Below are 14048 nucleotides of genomic sequence, written 5' to 3'. Positions count from 1 at the left end.
GCTGCTTTGTCCTGGACGGTGTCAAGCTTCTTCAGCATTGTAGGAGCTGCACTCATCCAGGCAAGTGGAGAGTATTCCATCACACTCCTGAGTTCTGTCTTGTAGCTGGTGGACAGGGTTTGGGGAGTCAGGAGGTGAGTTACTCGTTGCAGGATTCCTAGCCTCTGACGTGCTCTTGTAGCTACAGTATTGATATGGCTAGTCCAGTTCAGTTTCTGGCTAATGGTAACCCCAGGATGTTGATAGTGAGGGATTCAGTGATGGTAATGCCATTGCACATCAAGGGGTGATGGTTAGATTCTCTCTTGTTGGAGATGGTCATTGCCTGCCACTTGTGTGACGTGAGTGTTATTTGTCACTTATCAGCCCAAGCCTGGATATTGTCCAGGTCTTACTGCATTGGACATGGACTGCTTCAGTATCTGAGGAGTCGTGAATGATGCGGAACATTGTGCAATCATCAGCGAACATCCCCACTTCTGACCTTATGATGGAAGGAAGGTCATTGATGAAGCAGCTGAAGATGGTTGGGCTGAGGACACTACCCTCAGGAACCTTGCTGCTTGCTGTAATGTTCTTTTCTCCTTTGGCTGTCTCTTGAGCTGCATGTGGTGTTAAGCCGAAGCTAGCATGGGCCCAATAAGGTTGAGCTGACCAGGGTATCAAGCTGAAGCCTACATGGATGCACCTTGTGGAGCTCTTCTCCATCTGCCTTCCTTCTCTTCTTAACTGCCCTTTTATATACCTTATTTTAGGGGCCAGTGGATACCTCACATAAATTATTTGTTTAATTTTATTTATTCTTTCATGGGATGTGGGCATCACTGGCAAGGCCAGCATCCCTAATTGTTGCCCATCCCAAATTGCTGTTGAACTGATTGGCTTGCTAGGTCACATTAGAGGGCAGTTAAGAAACAACATTATTACTTTGGATCTGGCGTCACATGTAGGCCAGACCAGATAAGGAGTAAGGTAAGGGTGTTCCTTCCCATAAGGGGCATTAGTGAATAGTATATATTCCAGATTTATTAATTGAATTTAAATTCCACCTGCTGTCATGGTGGGATTTGAAGTCATATCCCTAGAGCATTGGCCTGGGCCTCTAGATTACTGGTGCAGTAACATTACCACTATGTCACCGTCTCGCCCTGTAATTACATTTACCCACTCAATTGTCCAATTACAGGGAAATAGATACCCAAAGCCGATCCCTCCTAACCTAGACTCTAGCCCCATGAGATCATTCCTTCACTTACCTCTTGTGTAGATGTCTTGTTACCTTCTCCCAGATCATTTTTTTGGATACATAGATCACTAGGCTCCTTACTCAACCTCTGATCAGGTCCCATAGTGCCTACAATAAGCTCTATTTCAACATTATATCCATGGCCACAAAACAGGCCCTTGTGAAAGAAACTTAATCTAACATGATTAACACTATTCATTGTCAGCTCAGGCAAACTGCTGAGGAATTTCTCTTAGCTAGCTTACAATTCTACAACACTGTTATTTCTTACACTACATTTCCAGAAAACCTTTTTGTGGTGCTCCTAGATCTCTGGACTGTCTAGTTATTTCAGACCCTGGAGTCTCCTCAAAGCATTTAGAGACTCCAATTTCAGTATTTCCATGTCATAATCTGCCTTCCTAGTGCATCCAGAATTTAGGACCAGCACTAATGCAAATTAATTAATTTACCAACAAATACTACCAGGGATAATTTAGTGAATATTATTATAAAATCTCTAACTGTGAGCGAAGACATTGGTATACATAGGGCGCAAAACTTGGATTCATAGTCCCCATTTTCTAAGCATTAGAAATGCTCTTAGAGGTCCAAAATGGCATCCTCGCATATGTGCATGTAAACCTCCGGTCTAAGTCCAGCCAGATGCCATATTGGCGAAGGAGTTAGAGTATGTGCAGTAAGCATCTGCCAAAAGCATGCAGAGTGGGCAGATTATGTCATCAATCAGCTTGTAAAACGGATTTGGCACCAGCACTGCCATTTTGGAGTTCAACAATCCAGCGAATGCCTTTTCTTAACTGCACACAATTGAACATCCATTCAGCAGCAGGAAGAAAACCCAGCCCCTACCAGCACCACTATTTTAAGGGATCATCAACTACTTAACAGATTTGTTTCTGATTGATTACGATTGGCTGTCACTGTGATTGTACAAGTGTTGGTACTCTCTAGATTTCTTTAAAGTTGCTAAGTCTACAGGGAGCTCAGAGAAGGACCTTTTGTTGACTTAAAGGCTTCTGCGCAAACCAGTTACTCGCAGACATGGGTGCACTAGTAGCCATTCTCCTTGGAATACAGCATGACTTGGAGAATGAACTGAGGGCAAAAAGAGTAGGACAAGCTGCTGTAAGAGAGAGGAGGAGGAGTGAGAGAGAGAGAAAGGCTCTCTGCAGGAGGCCATATCCTCCCAGGATGTTCAGGGAGCAATTCTTCTACCTGAACCTCTGCAAAGAACCATGTATGAGATATCGGCACTTCAATGAGGTCGTCCTCACCAAAATCTACCAACTGCTGCAGTCACAACCGCAAAACTCAGAGCAGGGTGAGGACAGCATTACTAGTGGCTGTGAAGGGAACCATGACCATGAATATTTATGTATTTGGGTTCTGCCAGGCTGGAGCTGGAGATGTTTGCAACAGACCATAGTTTTCCATCCACTGCTGCATAAGAGGGTCACTGTTCATAGGGAGATGAAGACATTTTATTTCTTCGTGCCAGAGAGCAGCAGGTGGAGTAAACTCACAGTTTTGTAAGGGTTAGAGGCCGCCCAATGCTGCAGGATGCGATTGGCTGTACACTTGTCACTTTGCAAGCACCACATGTCAACTCTGAGATACACCACAGCTGAATGGGATTCCACTTCCTCAAACTTCAGCTGGTACATGACAATTTACAAAGAATCAGGCAGGTCAGTGCCTGCTATGCTGGCAGCAATCCTGATGCTTTCATTCTGCGGCAGTCTACAGGCGGAATAGATGGAATTTAATTTCATTGATAGGGGTTCACCCCACCGGTTGAAGAACTGGTGGGGAACTCGCGTCGCTTCTGCAGGGGGAGGCCCAACCGCAATTAACTGGCCAGCATCAGCCTTTCCCTGGAATTCAGGACCTTGGGGTTGGAAATTTGCCCATCATGTGCTGCTGGCCAATCAGAGGCTGGCAGCTCTCCATTACAGGCAGCGGTAGCTGCTCCTGGTAATGTACCCATGGATTGCCGAGGGAGCCAGGCCACAAGTGAGGAGGGGTGGGCAAGATGAGGGTCGTGGTAATGGGGGTGAGTTGGCTTCAGTGGCCATACCCTTGCCCGATGCCAGGTCTCTCAATTGGACACTAAATGCCTTTGAAAGAGGACACCCCGTGTAGGTCACAAGAAAACACAACAGGGTTTGCCTCGTGGCCTTCTGGAGCCACGAGAAAGCCGTGCTACTGGCCTGTATTTGCTGAGCCACCACTAAATTCTGGAGGCTTCAGGGATAATTGGCTCAATAATTAGTCTAATTTCCAACCTGCCAATTTCCCTTGGACCCAATCCCATCTCCAAATTAATCGCAGGAGGTTTTCCCACCGCCAGGAGACTGACATGCAGTCTCTCCCGTGATTAAGTGAGTTTTTATTTATTTTTTATTCATTCAAGGGACTTGGGCTTCGCTGGCTGACCCAGCATTTATTGCCCATCCCTAGTTGTCCTTGAGAAGCTGGTGGTGAGCTGCCTTCTTGAACTGCTGCAGTCCAAGAGGTGTAGGTATATCCACAGTGCTGTTAGGAAGGGAGTTCCAAGATTCTGACCCAGTGACAATGAAGGAATGGTGATATATTTCCAAGTCAGGATGGAGGGGAACTTTTAGGTCATGGAGTTCCCATCTCTCTATTGCCCTTGTCTTCTGGCTGGTAGCGTTTGTGGGTTTGGAAGGTGCTGTCGAAGGAACCCTGGTGAATTCCTACAGTGCATCTTGTAGATGGTACACACTGCTGCTATTGTGCGTCGGTGGTGGAGGGAGTGAATGTTCGTGGATGTGGTGCCAGTTGGCATGTGGGTTCAATTGGCATGTTTCCCAGCAGAATGTTTTGCATTAAATCCAGTCCAATGCTTCCATTGCCTGGACCACTCTGGGGTAGTTCTACAGTACTCACCAGAGCGTGTGCCAAAATTCATGGTGGTCTTCTACATGTTGCACCATCTCAGTATCATGAGGTCATTAAACAGGGAATAGCTGAGGAGCAGGCGGACGAGAAGGAGCAGGAAGAGGAAGAAAAAAGGAGGAGACAAACTAGACATCCTCTTTCTGCCTGAGCTCTTCATGAACAACTATCTGATTGTGAAACCTGTAACCATCACCCCAATTCTCCATTCACCAACAGGCCCACACCTTACCTTCTCTCGGTCACTGCCATTGCAATGTTCACACTGACGCAACGCAAAAATAAAAAGCCAACACAAAATAAATATTCCAAAACAAATTTAGAAATCAAACCACATCATATGGCATTAATTAATTAATTAATCACCCCTGAGGATTCCCTTAGTGTTTGTGTCCCATGTGCATTTGCCTGTCTTAGGGATCTGGGTGCCTTTGTTCATGAGTCATGAAAAGCTAGCATGCAGGTGCAGCAAATAATTAGGAAGGTAAATGTAATGTTGGCCTTCATCACAAGGGGTTTTGAGTACTGGAGTAAAGTTGTCTTTCTGCAATTAGATAGAGCCTTGATGAAACTGCACCTGGAGTATTGTGTACAGTTTCGGTCCCCTTACCTAAGAAAGGATAAACTTGCCATAGAGGGAGTGCAATGGAGGTTCACTAGACTATCCCTGGGATGGTGGGATTGTTTTATGAGGAGGGATTGGGAAGACTGGGCCTGTACTTTCTAGCATTTTGAAGAATGAGAGGTGATCGCATTGAAACTTACAACGTTCTTACAGAGCATGACAAGGTAGAGGTGGTTAGAATGTTTCCCTGGCTGGTGAGTCTAGAACCAGGGGACACGGTCTCAGAATAAGGGGCAGACCATTTAAGACTGAGATGAGGCGGAATTTCTTCACTCAGAGGGCCATGGAAAATCAATCATTGAGCATACTGAAGACAGAAATCAATAGATATCCAGATACTGATGACATCAAGGGTTATGGGTAGAGCACGGGAAAGTGGTGTTGAGGTAGATGATCAGCCATAATCTAAGTGAATGATGGAACAGGCTCAACAGGCTGAATGGCCTACTCCTGCTCCCATGTTCCTAGTGCTCCTACCCACTACAACCCCAGTGGCTGCAGCATGGCTGGTGGAAGGCAGTTGAATTTCAGTGGAGGAAACTGCAGAAAACCTTGGAGGATGAGCAACTGTGAGCCTAGAAGGCCTGACCTCAGAGTGCACTATTTCAGTATGGGTGGGAGCAGCCTGGGCTAGCTGACAGGCAACAGCAAGGGCACTGGTGAAAGAAATGAATGCTGCCATCCTGAGAGAAAACAACAGGTGCATGCTTTACAGCGCCACTGTCAATACCCTGAGCAGTGTCTCAGTAATCCTAGCATTGTGCTGGAGGACTAATTGCTGGACTGCGTAACACTCTGCTTTCCACACTGTAATCCACAGTCAGGATGCCAGCAGTCTGAGCTTGTGTGGCAGTAAGCAAACCTTGTGTGACGTTACCCTAAGCATCCACTGCATTGGGTGGCTTCTTCTTGTACTGCAGTGGAAACTGAGGCATCAGACATCGGAAACAGCATGATGGTTGGGTTCACAAAGTGTGCTAATGGAGTTGGTTGCCAGTTCCATGTTGGAAAGAATGGGTTCCAAGCTCTACATAAAGCCCTGTGCAAAGTTGGTGCTGGACTCCTCTGTGTTCCTTCGCAGTAACTGCAGGCTTTCTAACAGGCCTGCCAAAGCACCAAGCATTTCGTTGTGCATTCCCTTCAGCCTTCTGTAGCTCAGCCAATCAAAATGTTCATCTGAGGCCTCTGTAGTCAAACTCATATGCAACCTCGCCCCCTGGTGAGCTGACAGCTGTGCAAAACTTACCTCTGCCTTAGCTGCAGGCCACTTTAACCACCTGGTGTCTCGCCATAAATTGATACCACATCCAAACTGTCCTCTAAATTACGTGCAGTGTCAGTGTCTGTGCTGGTAGCAGCAAGTTTTAAATCAACTGACGATGTTTCTTCATCATCAGAGTCTTGTTGCTCTTCCACCTGTTATTCTTCTACTCCTACAGGCAAGGTTGCACATCTTGGGTATTTGAAAGGAAAAAGGTACATGGGTAAGGTTGTGGTGAGGGGAGGGGAGCATGGTGGTAGGGAAAGAAGGAGGTTCTTTTTTACACCATCTGCAGCTCATATAGAAAAGAGTGTGGAATAAGGGGTAAGTAGAATGTAAGAAAGAATATTAGGTATGAGGATACTGTCATTTTCTATGGTTTCTGCCCCGCCATTGATCATGGCCTTAGCAATGGCCACTCCAATGATGGTGAGCACCATCACCTCAATGAGTGTAAGGACATGCAGTCACACCTCTCCCCTGCCTGTTAGTTTGCTTTGTCTCCTGTTGTCCACCACCTTTTCCTGCAAGACAGAGGGAAGTGTGTCAGTGAGTGTGGTACAATCTACTTGGGTAACGTGGCTGTCAGTGGAATAACTGTGCAGCTTGTGAGATGTGGGTGTGAGGCTTGCAAGCAGTGCTAAGTGTTTGAGGGTAAGTTGAAGCTATGTTAGGTAAGATTTCTGATTGATACAGATTGTTGGCAGGTGAGTGGTGCATCGAGCAGAATCTGAGATAGTGGTCTACTCGGTGGGAAATGGAATTTGAAGATTAGTTCACTGACCTTCATCACTTGTGTGAGATCATTGAACTTTATGTAGCACTGCATCCAGGTACTTGGGATTTGATTGCTTGCATTGACCAATACAGCTATCTGTTCCCACTGTCTTCTAAGCATTTTTTGGGAGGGCCCCCTGGTTCCCTGTGGATACAGCACTTCTCTCCTGCTTTGCACTTTCCCCACCAAGGCCTTGAGTGCAGTGTCTGAGAATGTTGGAGCACACTTTTTTCCCATGTTGTGCCATCATTCAGTCTATTTCCATGTCAGAGTGACTTGTACACGAACCTTCAGCAACTGCTCCAGCTACAATGCGCCTTTCTCCCCTTGAGGTTCAGCCTGACTTTAATTATTGCAGGCTAGCTTCAACCTAGCCTCTCACAATTTTGGGCCTCCTGCTGAGGTGTACAGCCACTCAGCATCAATTTTAATGCTGGCTGCATACTACAATTATGGTAATAAATAGGCAGCACAAAATTGGCGTGTGCCTACATCATATTGGGTGCATGGAAATCATGCATCTTCAGTCCCTGTTATTGGGGGCCATCCAATTTAGCTCCCATACTATTTACAAAGGTGCTTTAGAAAGAAAGAGCTTGTATTTATAAGGCACCTTTCATGTTTTAGAAGTTAAACCTGATCAATTACTTTTGGAGTGTAGTTATTATTGTAATGAAGGCAAATGTAGTAACCATTTTGCACTCTGTTATCTTAAGGGTAAATATCTTATATTACATTGTTACCTTGAGACATGTTGGATGTTATTTTTATCTATCTCATGCAATCCATTAGTTAAATTGTATTTGAAAGGTTGCTAAATCTGAGGAGGTATTCCAGTGATGTCATCAGCTAGTGGGATTCTTGCAGATCACAACTGATGTGGTCCTTTTCCAAATGAATTGGGAAGGACCATCTTTTATTTTGGGCAATTTATAGAATCGTTCCACACTGAGATTTTGTTTGCTGGTTGAAGAAAATACAGGAAAATGCCCACAAAAGGCAGGTATAATTTATTAAGGGTCAATTTGCACACTCTGCACATAAAATTAAAATTGAAATATAGGTAAACATATAGGGTAAAAGGTCAGCTAATTTTACCCCAGTCATATGCATGTTCCCTTAGAGCCAAAAAAATTTGCTTAATTATGCACTTGATCTATTTGCAGTATTTCCTGTTATCGTTAAGTTTTATTCAAACTGCTTTCTTTTATTTCTTAATCTAGATTTTAGACCTAAAACTAACTTTATGCAAAAGAAATCAAGCCATCACTCAATTAGAAGAGCAAATCAGCAAACTTGACATTGAGATTAAACAATTAAGTGGGCACGTTTCTAAAAATGATGATGAAGTTGCAAAAACACAGGTAAGAAATTTCTCTGATTTGATGTATTCTCATAGAAACACCACCTGTGTAAATAATTTTGTCCAGCCTAAGGTGACGGACGTGGTTAAAAGCAAATGTCTCTGATTTGACCATTTATGACTGATGTGGTCATAGACTGAGTCTTATAGATGTGCAACAGGTTGTCTGCCTGCTCTTATGATCAGAGTAGATACATGAGGATCACAAACTTGTGGAACATACACGCAAATTTCACAAGGGTTCCAGGTTTAAAGCGGTAGAATATTATATCCCCTTCCTAATGTTGAAAGTGCTTATTTCAAAAACTCAAATAGATCTTTGAAAATAAGGGAAAGAGGCATAAGAAAATCCCTAAACCATATATTTTCCTGTCCTGTTTTACCTTCATTTGTACATATTGCTATCTGTAAAATAAAAATGCTATTTGATTTACCTTGACAGTGATACAGAGGAATGGTTCTTCAACTGGGGATGAAACAGCAATCTTTCATAATGTTCCTTGCATATCATTTTACTTTTTTTTACATAGAGAGCATCAAGAAAATCTGGATTTAGTCATATTATGGAAATAGTTTTTTTAAAAAGCCTGAAACTCCCAAAAAAGTGACATTACTGCCAGCTTCATAACACATGGAGTCATAAGTAATAAATGTTTGTTGTAAATCACCAGATTAGCACAGCACAGGAAAGTCTAGATTTGACTCTTTTTATCCATACTGAGGGATTAAAATGCGTAATCCATTTATTTTAAAGCTTTAGCAATCTAACAGTAATTCATTATACAAATGCAAGCATTTAATTAAACTTGCTGTGATTGTGTCAAGATCACTAAACCTTTGGTGTGAATTGCCTCATGTTTTACCTACATGGGGGTCACCGATCCCATCAGCATCCCCTGTTAGCAAAGAAAACAATTAAAACTCACTTCTCTGCTTGTAATGCTTCTACTCCTTCAGATACCATGCCCCAAGAGGGCATTGGCGACCATGGATTTCCATTAGATTGGTCCATGATTATGTTTGGCAAAGTACTGCAGTGGTTTGCTGTTGCCTTCTGCTGTATGACTGACCAGGAAACTCTCCCATTGTTACCGCCTGCCATTAGGCATATTAGAAGTATTCACAGGCTGCTAATCAACCTGTTTGGGCATGTTACGAACATAGCCCATCAAGTCCTGACGTGGGACTTGAACCCAGATGTAGGGACGCTAACACTGCACCACAAGACCTCCCCTGCTCGTTATACAAGATGAAAATGAATTTTTAAACCTAAAACTGAAACAATGTTTAACTTGAGACACACTTGTGGTATAAACAGAATTCTATGCCATGTGCTGATGCATTTGCCTTTTGTTTATTATTCTACTCCTAAACCAGACTCATTGAATTTTTAAAAGCTTTGTGATTGACGTTTTGACACATATCTTTTAACAATTCTTCAGTCATGTATGAGTTGCACGTGTCTGAGTCATTATGCTACTTAATTACTGAAAGCGTTAAATAAGGCTGTAATTAGCGACATGCAAATTTTTTTTCCTTTCTTGATCCCTATTGTTTTAATTGTTATTTCAATATATTGTTGCAATAAAACAGAAAATGCTGGCTGGGCATGCTGACCAAATCATAACCATTGAGCAGCAGTCACAACAACTTTGTAGAAGATTAGATCAAGAAGGAAAAAATGAAATCTCAGAGCTGAAGGAAATCATTAATGTTTTGAAGGAAAAAGTGGAACGTACTGAAAATAACATGGCATCACTAGGTCTGTATTACATTCAACTTTTCATTTCTTTTCATTAATATTATTTTATATTTTTTATTTTAGTTTTTTTTCTTTTAATGTAAATTTGACAAAGTTTTCTCAGTTTTAAGCAGGATATTCTCCTGAACTACTCAAAATCCACCTGAATTGGCAATATGAGTGGAGAATTATGAATATAGATTATACCCACATAATGACACAAGAGCGTGTTTCACACAAAATGTCCACTTTTAGGCTCTCTCCAAGTAACAGTTCTAAAGCATAAATCGTGGCAACAATGGGTGATTTGAGAAAAGAAACTAATTTAAAAAGGAATATTTCTTTATAACATTTATAACTCCAAAGCAATTTAGTAGAATATGCTTCCCCTATAACAAAGATTATGTATTATTTTATACTGATGCATTTCCTCATCGTAAACACAATTACCTAAGTTAGGCTTTTAATGTATCAAATTTAGTAGATTCAAATAACGTACATTGTCTGGCACCCCTTGGCTGCTGTGAATTCCTGACCCTGGAAAAGATGGTTATTGAAAGGCCCAGAGTTCACTGTGATTTAATGAGGGGGGTGTGGAAGGAACAGCCCTTTGGGCCTGTTCTGCCATTGAATGAATTGTGACCAACCTGTATTTTAACTGCATTTATCCACCTTTGTTCCATATTTCATGATACTCTTATGTAACAAAAAGCTACCCTTCTCAGTATTGAAAATTTCATTTGTCTTAGCATTCACAGTCATTTGGAGAAGAAAATTTCAGATTTCCACTACCCTTTGTGTGAAAAAGTGTTTCCTGATTTTACTCTGAAAGCCCTATTTCTAAATTTAAGTTTGGATCCTCCAGTTCTGGACTCTTCCATTGGAGAAAATAGTTTATCTATGTTTACCCTTTCAAATTCCCTAATCATTTTAAATACCTTGATTCAGAGTCTCTCACTCCTGCGCCAAGTCTCAGTCCTGCTGGCTTGCTCATACATTAACCACTTACATTACAAAATAGTTGATAATATTATCACAGAAACTGAATCAGCCTGTAATAGAATCTACATTGGGCACCATTTTTCCGCCGGCGAGCGGGGAATGGGGCCCGCTCACTGACGCATAAAATGACGCGCGGTGATGTTGGGTGGGCATCCCGACATCACTGTACGTCATTTAGATTTTCAGTTCAGTGAGCCCGCCGAACTGTCAAAGGCCTATTCAGACCATTTTAAACCTAATTAACTCAATTAAATGAGCTGCCCGTCCAACCTTAAGGTTGGCGGGCAGGCGAAGAGCCCAGGCGGCCTCCGCATTTTTCATGAAACCTCATCCACGGGCGGGATGAGGTTTCATGAAGCATTTTAAAATCTAATAAAAATTTATACATTTATTCTTTGACATGTCCCAGCTCAGTGTCACATGAGAGGACATGTTTTAAAAGTTTTAAAAACCTTTATTTACAAGTTTAGCAGTGAAACAAATTTCCCTGAGGCACCTCTGTGCCTCAGGGAGATCTCTGCTCTTTTGTGCACATGCGTGAAAGAGCGCAGGGAACCACTTAGGGAATCCCCCCACCCGCACAGGGAGCGCTTAGCACTTCCAGGCATGCATCACGATGGGCGGGCCTTAATTGGCCCACCCATGTAAAATTGCGGTGCGGACCCTATCAGGGGCGCCGATTGGGTTCGCGCCCGCCTCTGCACAACCCCCCTCCGACAGGGGGACATTTCTGGCCATTGTCTTTCTGTTGAAATTTGTCATATAGTGCCATATAATTCTAATGGTCTTAGTTATTAATTATGTATAGTAATAGAGCTCTTAACAGTTTGAAATTTGGAAACATTTTAAAGTCACCCACCATTGATTATATTGTGTATTTTTTCTTTAGTCACTTTTGAGCCCTGCCTGAAGCAACATGAATTATTGCTAAGTGCTCATAAGAAACTTCTGGAAAAGAATAATGAAAGATTTCAAGTTTTAGAAGCTACTGGCTACAATGGCAAACTGATTTGGAAGATCTGCAATTATAAAACGAGAAAGCAGGAAGCAGCAGAGGGACACACTCCTTCACTTTTTAGCCAGCCCTTTTACACTAGCCGCTGTGGATATAGGTTGTGTGCTAGAGCATATTTAAATGGAGATGGAACAGGCAAAGGGACGCACCTATCTTTGTTTTTTGTGGTTATGAAAGGTGATTATGATTCTCTGTTGTTGTGGCCGTTCAAGCAGAAGGTCAGCCTCGTACTGCTTGACCAGGGTCCAAAGAAGAATCACATTGTAGAGCTCTTTAAGGCTGATGCCAGCAGCACAAGCTTTCAAAGACCAGTTTCGGAAATGAATATCGCATCTGGGTGTCCAAGGTTTGTGTCTCATACTGTACTTGAAGGTGGGAAAACTGCAACATTTATCAAAGATGATACATTGTTCATCAAAGTCATTGTAGATTTATCTGATCTTGAAGACCCATAAAAGGATTTCCAAAAAATGATAACTATTTATGTAATTTAGGGAAGAAATTTGCACATGAGTTAAAGGAATGAATCTACATTGTTCAGCATTGAGAAATTGTCAGCGATTGTAATCAGAGGTATATATTTGTATTTTGTCAATATTTCTATTTTTATATTAAACACAGTTATCTTATTCATATAAAGACTTGTTTCTCATTAGTGTGATTATTTTTAAATAAAATTTGGCTCTGTAGGACCACTGGAGCTGCACAATGGAAGCCAAAGGCCCTCTGAGTTGGGGTGCAACACTCCCGGCCACTTCCAGTGTGACCTGCTCAGTTCTTTATGCTGGGAAGGGTGCTCTTGCTGGTGTGTCCTTTATGTGCCTGAGGCTTCTCAACTGGCCAGATCATCATGTCGACCAGTCGTTCCAGCTGACTTAGTGCACAGTTTACAAACTTGGACGATGCGAGTCCACTCAGCATATTGACTTGTCAATTACCAAAGAACATACATACAGCTACAAGTGGGTCACACTCCTTGGTTTATTTAAAGGGCCAGCCATCAAACTTGCAGGTGAGTTAGTCTAAAGTCTGCCATTGCACAATTTGTGGCAATACTGTGAAGTGTTTTTGGAGGTGTTGTGGTGAGTTGATGGATTTGACAGGGAATGTTGCTGCATCCTCACAAGGAGGCCAGAGGATTAGGTGGCCTGTCCATACTAAAGCAGCAACAGGTATGGGTCTGCAGTTGCATTGCTTCTATGTCTGCAACATCACAGGAACATGGGGAGAAGGCTGTGAAGAGGGGAAGCTCCGTGCAGAGGGAGGAGGAGGCATCCAGACGCCTTTGCTCTGGAAGGCTACCCGTGAGTGCCTACACAAACTCTGGTTCCCTTAAGAAGGCATCCCTTCACACCATAATTCCTCCACCAAACACCGCCATCCTATTTATTTGCAATGCCGCATCACATGTCCTCTCAGCCAGAATCCTGAAATAAAAGTATCCAATAAAAAGCTTGCCACAACATCTTCATCAAACAACTCATCCAATGGTATAAGCAAAAAAGATTTGTTCACCCATGTGCATTTTCTTAGTGCCTGCCTTGTGGGTGCCCTTGTCTGCCCTAGTGCTTCAAATGCAGTACTAACCCAGGGGCTACAACTTGGCTGGTGGAAGGCTGATGGTTTTCACTGTTGGAAGATGGCAGATGGCCTCAAGCAGCTTGGTCATGAGGACCTAGCTTTGAACTGCACCACCTTGGCATGGGTGGCAGCAGTCTGTGATGACTGGCTGGGAGACAATAGCAAGGGAATTGGCGGGCAGTGGTGGGAGCACAAATGCTATCATCCTGTGAGAGGACAGATGAGTGTGCTCCACAATACCACTGTTACTCCCCATTTGGGCAGCTCCAACTTTCAACCAGTGACCATTTTGTGATGGCTACAACCTATTGAATTGATAATCTCAGGAATGCAGACTATTTATGACATCTTTGAGGAATTTTTTTCACATCCCTGTCACTGTTTGTGCTTTTAAATAGGGCAGTGACGGTATTAAAATAGCGCTTGAAACAGACATGCCAGCTATCACTATGTTCCCACCTGTTCAGATTTTCACAGACCCTTGATCCAGACAGCCAGCAATGCAGTCACAAAT

General features: G+C 42.9%; 1 protein-coding gene across 2 annotated transcripts in view; it reads left to right on the top strand.

The window, feature by feature from the left end:
• The window catches only part of LOC144689744 (TNF receptor-associated factor 5-like), a 61169-nt gene extending 48577 nt beyond the window's left edge, over positions 1 to 12592 (top strand). For both annotated transcript variants that reach the window (XM_078557107.1, XM_078557108.1), the window contains 3 exons: positions 8056 to 8196; positions 9789 to 9957; positions 11828 to 12592. In XM_078557107.1, the coding sequence (XP_078413233.1) occupies positions 8056 to 8196; positions 9789 to 9957; positions 11828 to 12408 (891 nt within the window). In that variant the 3' untranslated portion in view covers positions 12409 to 12592. The remainder of the gene's footprint in view (positions 1 to 8055; positions 8197 to 9788; positions 9958 to 11827) is intronic.
• The last annotated feature ends 1456 nt before the right edge of the window (positions 12593 to 14048 follow it).

This window comes from Cetorhinus maximus, chromosome 14 (genome assembly GCF_964194155.1).
Source record: "Cetorhinus maximus chromosome 14, sCetMax3.hap1.1, whole genome shotgun sequence".
Taxonomy (NCBI): Eukaryota; Metazoa; Chordata; class Chondrichthyes; order Lamniformes; family Cetorhinidae; genus Cetorhinus; species Cetorhinus maximus.
The sequence above is the reverse complement of the archived record's forward strand: the minus strand, read 5'-3'. Positions and strand labels throughout refer to the sequence as shown.